This window comes from Podarcis liolepis (assembly GCF_965112155.1).
Source record: "Podarcis liolepis genome assembly, chromosome: 14".
NCBI lineage: Eukaryota > Metazoa > Chordata > Lepidosauria > Squamata > Lacertidae > Podarcis > Podarcis liolepis.
In genome coordinates this window covers 27,951,855-27,962,750 of record NC_139569.1, presented here as the reverse complement: position 1 = coordinate 27,962,750, position 10,896 = coordinate 27,951,855, and the positions used below count along the sequence as shown (strand labels likewise).

Sequence of the window (10,896 nt, the reverse complement as noted above, 5' to 3'; positions counted from 1 at the left end):
CTATGCTCCACACATAACCCAGAGATGCATTTTAAATAAAAGGACACATTCTACTCAGGTAAAAACACGCTGATTCCTGGACCATCCATGGGCCGGATTGAGAAGGCGATTGGGCCGCATCTGGCCCCCGGGCCTTAGGTTGCCTACCCCTGTCTAGACATCAACATACATAAGCACTTCCATTATATGCTAATTCATACGTACAGAACCAAAGTTTAGAATTTGAATGTCAAAGAAGGCAAACAGGCTAATTCTCCATCCAGCTTAATTCTTCAATTAATTTGCACCCCTCTTAGGTGCCCCCAAACCCTCTCAATTAGTTTCCCAACAGATCCTGTTCCAAATGAATTCAATTCCTGTTGCCCCCAGTAACCATTAATTATCATTCATTAGTCCTATTCATTCCCCACCCACCCCCAATATTTCAAGAAAAAGTCACCTTGAAGCAATTCATTTCCCAAATGAAAACCCTACCCAGTAAACCCCCCCTCCCAATCTAAAAGCAAGTTCCTTTGACTTTCCCACCCAAAACAGTCAGGGCACTTACAAAAAATATCTAAGATACAACCCTCTTAAGCCCATTCCTAGCAATGTCTCCAAAAGGCAGCCTTGACCTGGATATTAAGACAGGCATGGATCAAAGTGATCACCTGGCATGGCCCCCACGCTTTGAGAATCTCAGCAGCAGAGGCCACTGAGGTTTCCCTCTGAGCTTTTCCACAGATAAATCCAATTAGAGGGCCATAAGAGGGAGCTGTGGGCAGCCCCCTTCTCCCCTCTGGCAGCCAAGGTGCTCAAGACCCACATTGCTTTGCAAAGGGGTGTTTAGTGCAATGCAGTCCGAGGAGATTTGGTGTCACTGCAGATTTCTGCTCAGGCGCAGTTGCCTGCTTTGCTAGGAGGGAACACACAGCAGATGCCAAAAACAGGATTAATTTCAGCAGCAGCGGCGGCAGCAGCAGCAACATGCTTAAAAGTGCAGCTCAGGACTCCTAATCTGCACACAGTCCTGGCTGGGTTTCATCATTCCTGCGAGGCTACAACAGCAGCCTCCCCCAGCCTGGTGCCCTCCAGATGTTCTGGACTCCAATTCCCATCAGACCCAACTGTAGGATGGCGGGGCTGATGGGGGAGGCGAAGCAATCCCATCAAAACATTAAAACACCATCAATTAAAATGAGGCCTGTCCAAACAGAACAAAAGGTAATACAACAATTTAAGCAGGTGGTTTAAGCCAGAAAATCAAAGGGATGTTTACCTAAACAGGTGCATCTTCAGGGGTCGGCGGAATGCCAATACTGATGGGGACTTTCCTATTTCAGTAAGGAAAGCATTCTGCATGACTGGTGCCACTATATTTTTACAATTGATTTTACCTTCTAGTGGGCAACATTTCCAGGTTGATGAGCCCCATCTGCCCCTCATTAAACTGAGGACCAAATTCTTTTACAGTGGTACCTCGGGTTAAGTACTTAATTCATTCCGGAGGTCCGTTCTTAACCTGAAACTGTTCTTAACCTGAAGCACCATTTTAGCTAATGGGGCCTCCTGCTGCCTCCACGCCGCCAGAGCACGATTTCTGTTCTCATCCTGAAGCAAAGTTCTTAACCTGAAGCGCTTTTTCTGGGTTAGCAGAGTCTGTAACCTGAAGTGTATGTAACCTGAGGTACCACTGTACTCCTTTTTTCTTTCTTCATTTATTCTTTTTCCCCTCCCCCTCTTTCTTTCTGAATATTGCTTTATAGATGTATAAATAATTATGTTTATGTGTATATGTATGAAATTTGTTCTGTATTTCTTTTCTTATTTGATATGCCTTTTTTTTATTCAATAAAATTATTCTTAAAAATAAAAATAATAAATAAACTGAGGACCAAATCAGTTTTCTCTCCAATCTCTAACTAAGGCCCCTGCACCTTCATGTATCAGGTTCACTAGTTCTTGAAATATTGAGGATAATGGGAAGTGCCGCATGGTGGAGCCACTATATGTCCATTGTTAACCTCACAACAACCCTGTGAGGTAGGTTAGGTTGAGAGAATGTGACTGGCCCAAGGTCATCTAGTGAGTATCATGGCCAAGCGGGGATTTGAACCCTGGTCTCCCCAGTCCAGGTTCAGCACTCTAACCACTACATCTCTGGTTCCTGCCCCTGACTCCATCCCAAAAGTGCTCTCAGTCTCACTGTGCCCAACACTATGCAATGCAAGCTCCCCTTTCTGAAGATCACAAACCCATCATGGCTTTCACAAAAAGAGTTGTCATCATCTGATATTTCTTTCTTCCCCCACCGAAAAAGAAAGACAAGAAAGTAGTTATCTTGGCGTTCCTTCCCTATCAGATCCAGGCAGATTTTATGAAATGCCTCAGCTCAGCAAGGATACACTTGGATCGTCTCCTTATGGAAAAAATACCCCTTTGTTTGCTGGCAAACTGAGGAGGGATTGAACGGACAGACAGAAAGGATTTAATTTTATTATTTTCTGTCCTCAGGCACTTCAGAATTTAGCACTGACAGTAATAATAATAAAACCATTGTTCGTTTTTATCAGAGGTATTTGTAAATAGATGGGCAATTGCCAGCAATCGCCATTCCAGACAATGTTCATTTAGCAAGAAAAGAAAAAGAAGCCTAGGAACTGCTCACTTTACAATCGCTCATAGTTGACCTGGCGTGGCCTTGAATGTACTGGCTGGATCCTAACAGAAAGGGCATCAAGATAGCTGAGACCATGAGCCAGTGTGTGATGGTAGCAGTTAGGGCAGGGTAGTCCAACACATTAAGTCGCATGTGCCCCTCAAGGCCTTTTTTGGCAGCCCTCAACAACGATGGTGGCCCCATCTGCCTTCTCCAGTAGCACGGGCAGCTGAGCAAAGGTTCTCCCTGTGTTACTCACCACTGCTCAGCAGCAGTGGCGTAGCGTGGGTTGTCCGCACCCAGGGCAAGGAAAGTAATTTGCGCCCCCTAACCCGTGGATTTGCGCCCCCTAATCCGTGGATTTGCGCCCCCTAACCCGTGGATTTGCGCCCCCTAACCCTAACCCCCAGATGTTGCGCCCGGCCCCCCTGCACCCCCCACGCTACGCCACTGCTCAGCAGGGTCCAGGATCTCCCAGCCCAGCTGGTGGAACAGCAGTCCCAGCTTTGACCTCAAAGCTACCTTGCCAATGATCCGTCTCTGCAAACATCCTGCAAGGTGCCAGTGGAGTAATTGAGCTCCACCAGGTGCCGCCCGGAAGGGACGCACATCACATTCCCCGGTCGGAACTGATGCTCTGATAGCGTGCAACAAAGAACACAGCTTGTACTTTTCTAAAGTTGGCACGAGTGATTCCTCCAAGTTTTTCTCGGGCTTGCTATCCTGCAAACTCAAGAGGCCCTCTCCTCTCTCAGTCCACGACTTTGGAGCCTGCACTTTGGAGCCTTACAGAGATGTCAAGTTGAACAGTGGGTTCGACAGCCACAGTTATCCCTGGACCAGAAAAAATTGGCCATATTGTTCATGCATTGGCTACTTCAAGGCTGGATTACTGCAATGTGCTCTGCATGGAGCTTCCCTTGCGCTTGATCTGGAAAGTGCAGAATGCTGCAACGCGATTGCTGATGAGTGAGATCTTGTCAGCCTACCTGTGCTCAGAGATCTGGACTGGTTGGCAGTTTGCTACTGGGCCAAGTTCAAGGTGTTATAATTAGTGTATAAAGCCCTTAATAACGTGGGACCAGTTTACCTACAAGATCTCCTTACACCAAATATGCCCCCTCATCCACTTCTATTGATGGAACTGGCCCTGTTGCAGGTGCCACATAATACCCTTCCTGTTTTTGTAATAACTCAGTCATTCTCAAGCTTTGGAACTCCCTGCCTCTTGATGTCAGGCAGGCGCCTTCACTGGACACTTCTCGGCACCTGCTAAAAACATTCCTGTATAGCAAGCCAACTGAGATACTTAGAAATTTGGTGCGACTGATAATCTTTCTTTCTTTCTTTTAGTCTATTGTTATTTTAACTTTTTGGAAGGCTTAAATCATTGACGTTGATTCTTCTTCTCTAAAATTATATTATTGGTTTATCCTTTTTGGAAACCACTTCAAAGTTTTGTGTTGTTTTACAATAAGCAGTGCATAAATTTTATGAAAATAAAATAAAATAAAACAAATTCTCAGAAACAAAAGCTTCAGGAAGCAACTGTGAGCAGAACTCCTCGGGGCCCTTCTACCATTTGCAAGCCATTCGGGTCTGAACCTAAAAAGAGAGAAGCTGGATTAGGACTAAGGATTTGATGCCCTTTTCTGGGATCCTGGTTGTGATACAGTGCCTGGGAGAGATGCACCAGCAGAGGGCAAAAAGCCACACCCCCACACTCTTTGTTCCAGCATTGACTTTTCAGAGGTGTACAATACCTGTCCATGGAGGTTCCATTGATCTGCAGCTCGGCTCCCTCCAGATGTTTCAAAGCAGAACTCACATCAGGCCCAGCCAGAGACGGCGGGCGTATAGCAGCCTCCAGATGTTTTGTGCTGCATGCTGGCTGGGGCTCATAGGAGCTGAAGTTGAAAACAGCTGGAGGGCAATGCATGGAGGGAGGCTGCTATAGATAATCCCTTCTCCATGACTGTGTCCATTTCTAATCAGACCACAAGAACATGCATGTGTAGTCAAGGCTGGGAGGCTTGCCAGCTTTTAAAGTGTCGGACCAGGACCTAGGAAGCTAGGGTTCAAATTCCCGCTCACTGGGTGACTTCAAGGCCAGTCACTGCCTCTCAGCCTAGCCTACCTCCCTAGGTTGTTGTGGGCATTAAATGAGAAGGGGTGAGCTATGTGCAGTGGCGTAGCGTGGGGGGTACAGGGGGGGCCGGCCGCAACATCTGGGGGTTAGGGTTAGGGGGCGCAAATCCACGGGTTAGGGGGCGCAAATCCATGGGTTAGGGGGCGCAAATCCACGGGTTAGGGGCGCAAATCCACGGGTTAGGGGGCACAAATTACTTGCCTTGCCCCGGGTGCTGACAACCCACGCTACGCCACTGGCTATGTGCACCACCTTGAGGTCCTTGGAGAAAAAGGTGGGATATAAAGGTGACATATAAATGCAACAAACAAACAACGCCCCCCCCCCCCCGCTTCAGGATTGGGGGAGCAGATGTGCCCAACCCTTAGCCTTGGCACTGAAACTTGAGGGTGGCTTGTTCCTTCTGCCCTCCCTCTCTGAAACTGCATCGGTTTGTTCTTCCATCCAGCTGCATCCACCAAGGCCAGTCTGGGCCTTTGTGGCAACCCTTTGAAGAGCATCCTCGAATCCCTCTGCCCAGATATTTGGTCCATCAAGAGTTAAGAGGAGGGTGTCGCAGGGGAGGCTGAATGTCGACCCCCGCCCTCCTGGGCTGCTGCTGCTGCTTCTGCTCTCCCCCTGGAGTTTCATTTTGCTGGTTTCTCTCTCTCTCCGTCCCCCCCCCCCCCCAGGCTTGGCTCTTTCCCCCTTTTCTTTCTTCCTGCCTCTCTTCCTGCAGAGGAGGCTCCGTCCCTTCTTAGTACACACGCGGGCAGAAACACATACACACACACACACCCCGGAATAAACTAAGGGCAGCTTCACCAGATTGTGCCAAAGGGGAGGGGAGGGGGAGGGGTGGTCCTTTGCTCTTCCTGTAACCACTGACGCTGATTCCTCTGCAGGGGAAAATCCAGAGGCGGTTTCTCCGAGCTACCCCGCCCGCCCGCGTGCGCTCTCTCTCTCTCTCTCTCTCTCTCTCTCTCTCTCTCTCTCTCTCTCTCAGGAGGGGGGGAATAGCAGCGCCCTCCCGCTTCCCCGCTTGCCTGCTGGAGAGCTGCCTCACTCCTCCTAGACAACTTTCTGCATGACTGTCTCTAAGGTAAGGACCTGCCTTCCCTTGCCTCGGCTGTCATCCAGAGGTGGTGGTCAGGGTGTGGGGGGGGGGGGCTCTCTCCGTCAGCTCAGCGCCCGTTGCTGGGGTCCTCCCGGCGGCTGCCTGCCCGGGATGGGGGTCCCTAGCAGAGGCGCCTTCCCGGCTGCAGACCGGCCTCCAGGTCCAGTCCTTTTCGCAGAGCTGGCACTGGGTGCCTTGTGATTTTCTGCAGCTCCCTATTTTTGCGAGGTTTTTTTTTTTTTTAATTGCAAAATCAGGAAGGGTCTTGGGCCAGTTTTTCAAGGAAAGGCCCCCGAGTGTGAGCAAGCGAGGTGGTGTCGGCTGGGCTTCCTTGCATCAGCAGAGCTTTGCGAGCGCCTTTGCACAGGGGGAGATTGTGCAGTAGATATACTGCATTTTTAACCCTTTCGGAAGCAGCCAGCGTGCCCGCTCCACAGTGGCGGCAGCTGTTGCCCGGTGTGGTACGTGCGTTTCTGCCGTGTGCAAGACTTCTTTGCTGCTCTCTCCGTTTGGCTTCCCGTGGTTGCTGTGACACGTCCCGCTTTGGCTTCGCATTAGCCCAGCAAGAGAAGGGAAAGTCTTCCTGCTCTCCAAGTTCTGCTTCTGACGGAGATCCAGCGCGTTTTCCCCAATCCTGGGAGGGCGTTTTTGTAATATAAAAAACCTTCTGGGTAGGGTGCTTGGGGAGCCCTACAGGTGGCTGTTGGGGAAGGAAGTCTAATGGGGGGGCATGGAAGAGGGAGGGCAAGGGAGTTTGCCCTGGGATAGAGCAGTCTATCACAATTTAAACTAGCCTTGCCCAATCCTCCTGCTTCATTGGCACAAGTGTAAAAGCTGCTCAGCTTTACATGCCAGTCAAACGATTAACCGCAGATACTTGGAGGTAAGTTCAGAATCCAGCCTTCCTGAGTTATAGCCAGGGAGTCCCCCTGACCTCAGTTGATCAAAACTGCAAAATGGGATCATTCAGGGTTCTTGTGGTCGGCGCAAGGATTGTAGATCAGCACACTGAGTTCCAAAATGTCTTAAGCAGTAACCAGTAGTTTCAAGGATGATTCTGAGTTACTTTTAAATGTGTTTCGTGTTGCTGTATGCTATCTTGATGTTTTGTGAGAGATCAGTATAAAAATACTTCTATAAATAAAGACGAATAGTGCATCCCTCAAAATCTGAGGGTTCTTGGCGTCAGTTCCCTTAACCTGGAAGAGTTTGCCTACATGTGTGGAATGAGAAAGCAGGGAAGGGAATTTGAAGGGAGATGACCCAGAGGTCTCTGCTTTCTGGAGAGACTTTGCAAGGCCATACCATACAAAGGAGCCAGCTTTACTGTTTCAGTCTTTGGGGATTTTTTTGTCACTTTCTTTGAGAGCGTGTGGTCTCTCCTCCCTGTTTATCAGGCTGAAAATTCCCTTTTCCTCTTAAGTGAAAAGTTTTGCTTGGTGCTCCGGTCTGACTGTTTACTGGAGCCTGTGGCTTCTGTTCCAACCTGATACGAGAGAGGCCAGGTTAGCTGGGGAATTAGACAAAGCTCTCTCAAATTTGACAGCCTTTACTGTGTCAGCAACCCTCTGGCCTCGTGCTTCGGCATAACTCTAGGAACACCTACAAAAAGTAGTTTTGTAGTCTTGTCTTCTGTTTTGCAGAGCTCTGCCCTTGCAAGTTGAGGGCCCTGCAAAGCAGTACCCAGCAAGGGACTAAAAAGCAGCTGCTGGAAGTTAAAATCAGCTGCTACTCTGCCACGTGCTCCAGAAAAGTGTTTTGCACATGCACAGAGGCCTCTGTAGCTCAGGAAGAGGGAACCCTATCCCTTTTTATCCCTTTGCATTTCTACCCACACAGCATCGCCGATTCTCAAGGTGTGACACACTGCTGGATGTTCTCAGCTGGGCAATACTTTTTGTTGCCATGAGACACAGTGCAAGTGGGCAGGTATTGTAGAACAGGGGAAGCATTCATCTGTGATCCCATCGTGTCCAGGTTCCTTCAGCATCTTTTCTGTATATGAGAGACAAGGAGAACCTGGAGGTTGGGGGTGCCTGAGTCATACATTCTGCCCACGCCCTGCTTCTTTTAATCTAAGTATGGAAGCTGTGATGCACCCTGCTGGTCAGCCTCAGTCTGGCACCCTCCAGATATTTGGAACTACAACTCCCAACAGCCCCAGCCATCATGGGTCCTGTGGCTGATGGGAGCTGTAGTCCAAAACATCTGGAGGGCACCAGCTATGGGGAGGTGGTGCCATGCCTGCCATTGCAGACATTTTATGCTGCTGCTGCACTATCCATTCAATGAGGTTTCTGCAGGTGAACTTCCTGGGCAGCTGAGCTCAACGTTTCTCTTTCCTGTATTGAAGCAAATTAGACTTCTCTGCAAATGAAGGCCTCGTTTCCTTTCCATTTACAATACACTAGGCTCGCAGCTTACACAGGGGTTACATTTTGGAGATCATACCTGAAGCCAAAATTGCATATAGTCAAAACCTACTGGGTTCAATGGCGGGTGGGATTGCCAAAGTCATTTTCGTTTTCGTTTTGCTACCCTCATAAAGTTAAATGCATTTTTTTTTATTTAATAGAAATGTCATTTTATTTTAAAGTTGGGATGGGCAAATGTTCCACTTTGCTTCTCATTTTTCCAATTCACCACTTTTCCTCAGTTTGCAATTGAAACAAAAAACAAAAACTTAGCCTCTAGAAGCCTGGAGGTCTGAGCCACCCTAACCCAAGTTATAATAATTTTGTGGCAGAGCTCTCAGTCTTCCTGACACCAGTGGGATACCTAATTCCAATGCTGGAGTTTGGAAGGGGCAAATTGGTGAGGTGGAGGGGCCAGTCATCAAAAAGTCATCCAGGTAATGGATCAAGAAGATAAGATTGAAAAGTTCAACCTGACGTTCTATGGTTTAATTAAAGGTGTGTTTCATTTTTACCAACTGTATTGCAGTAGACGAGTTTTGGTTTGCTCATCTTATGCAGCCAAGGTTCATGGTATTTGATGTCCCTGTTTAATGACTGTTCCATCTCGTTCTAAATCCTTGCACACTCACATCTGCACACACAACATTCTGCATGGACTATCTATTCTAGTTAAATGCATGCAAATTGCAGGCATAGTGTACCAATATAAACCCCCTCAGGAGAAATTTAACAGTTTGGCTTCTAAGTATTTACTTTTTTCATTTCTTTTTTAAAAGAGTTTACCCTGCCCATGTTCTTTTCTTTCTTTCAAAAAATGCTTTGCAAGCATTAACTACTTCCTCTCTGGTCAGATCATCTGTCGGCATATTTTCTTGTTCTTTGGGCCCAAAGGTGATCCTTGCATTTTCCACAATCTCATTACTCCTCACATCTAATCCAAACATTAAAATGTAAGAACTGAAGCTTTTTCTGAAGTGTGATGAAAGCACTCACTTTAATCCACACATCTTTATCTTCTACACTTTGGTATCTGTTAAATTCCTTAAGCTGAGCAAATTATTATCTTTCACTTCTTTGGGTTAATTTTGACAGTTACTGCCGGTCTGGTCGTATGCATGTTTACTTAGGAGCAAGTCCCACTGCTACATAGGATGTATGGCATTCTTAAGGGGCTAAAAAGGACTGCACTTCTGCAATCAAATGAGTGTGTAGTTTAGTATCAGGCACACAAGGTGACTCCACCTTGGAATCTTTATTTTCACTTTAAAAAAACCACCAAGTTTCTAGACCTTATGATTGAGGACAAAACTTGAAAATGGGTGAGCAATATCCAGAGAAGTCAAAGAATCTAGAAAGAAAGCTAAGCAGGTATTTTGGTGGGTTCTGGAGTGGGGAAGCCTTTTAACACTTTATAAAGCTCTTTCCTCCTCCCTAGCAGAGAACACCTGAGAGGTGACCACACCGAGTTAAAACTGTTAAGATGTCACCTATGATTAATCCCACCTTGACCTGGTACTGATAGCACACAGAGGCTAAAAATAGGAGGGCAACCTAGAATCTCTCAACAGAAAGGGGACTTCTATTGATGAAGCTCATTAGAAGAAATCTCCCAAGTTAAAAATGGAAACAGCCTTGTGAGATTGTCACCTAAACTTGCGGTATGTGTGTGTTTGATGGTGAGCGGGGTTTACAAGACGAGTAAAACAGCCAGATTATTAGTAAAAACAATTAAAACATTCAAAAAAATTTAAACCAGCAATAAACTAAAAACACATCCGTGTTCTAAATATTGGGGTAAAGGTAAAGGGACCCCTGACCATTAGGTCCAGTTGCGGACGACTCTGGGGTTGTGGCGCTCATCTCATTTTACTGGCCAAGGGAGCTGGCATACAGCTTCCGGGTCATGTGGCCAGCATGACTAAGCCGCTTCTGGCGAACCAGAGCAGCGCACGGAAACGCCGTTTACCTTCCCACTGGAGCAGTACCTATTTATCTACTTGCACTGGCGTGCTTTCAAACTGCTAGGTTGGCAGGAGCAGGGACCGAGGAATGGGAGTTCACCCCGTCGCAGGGATTCGAACCACTGACCTTCTGATTGGCAAGTCCTAGGCTCTGTGGTTTAACCCACAGCACCACCTGCGTCCCCAAATATCTGGGTAGGCTTGTCTAAACAAAAATGTTTTCAGTAGGTGCCAAAAAGATTACAGTGAAGGCACCTACCTGATGTCAAGAGGCAGAGAGTTCCAAAGTGTAGGTGATTCAACATTGATTTCTTGTAATGGAGAAAGGATAGGGAAGGGAAGCTTATACCCTCCAACATTTCTCTGATGAAAATAGGTACGTACTATTTAATAATAATAATAGTTATATTTATAACCCGCTCATCTGCCCCAGTCACTCTGGGCGGCTTCTAACATATATTAAAACATCATTAAAAACTTCCCTATACAGGGCTGCCTTCATGTGTCTTTTAAAGGTTGTATAGTCACTTATCTCCTTGGCTTCGGCGGGGTGTGTGTGTGTGTGTCGCATAACTCCATACCCTCCAACATTTCTCTGATGAAAATAGCGACATCCCAAGAAGATGTGGGACATT

General features: G+C 47.2%; 1 protein-coding gene across 1 annotated transcript in view; it reads left to right on the top strand.

The window, feature by feature from the left end:
- Nucleotides 1–5,509: 5,509 nt before the first annotated feature.
- The window catches only part of CORO2B (coronin 2B), an 80,221-nt gene continuing 74,834 nt past the window's right edge, over nt 5,510–10,896 (top strand). Inside the window, exon 1 of the mRNA XM_083475160.1 lies at nt 5,510–5,868. Within this exon, the coding sequence (XP_083331286.1) occupies nt 5,854–5,868 (15 nt within the window). The 5' untranslated portion in view covers nt 5,510–5,853. The remainder of the gene's footprint in view (nt 5,869–10,896) is intronic.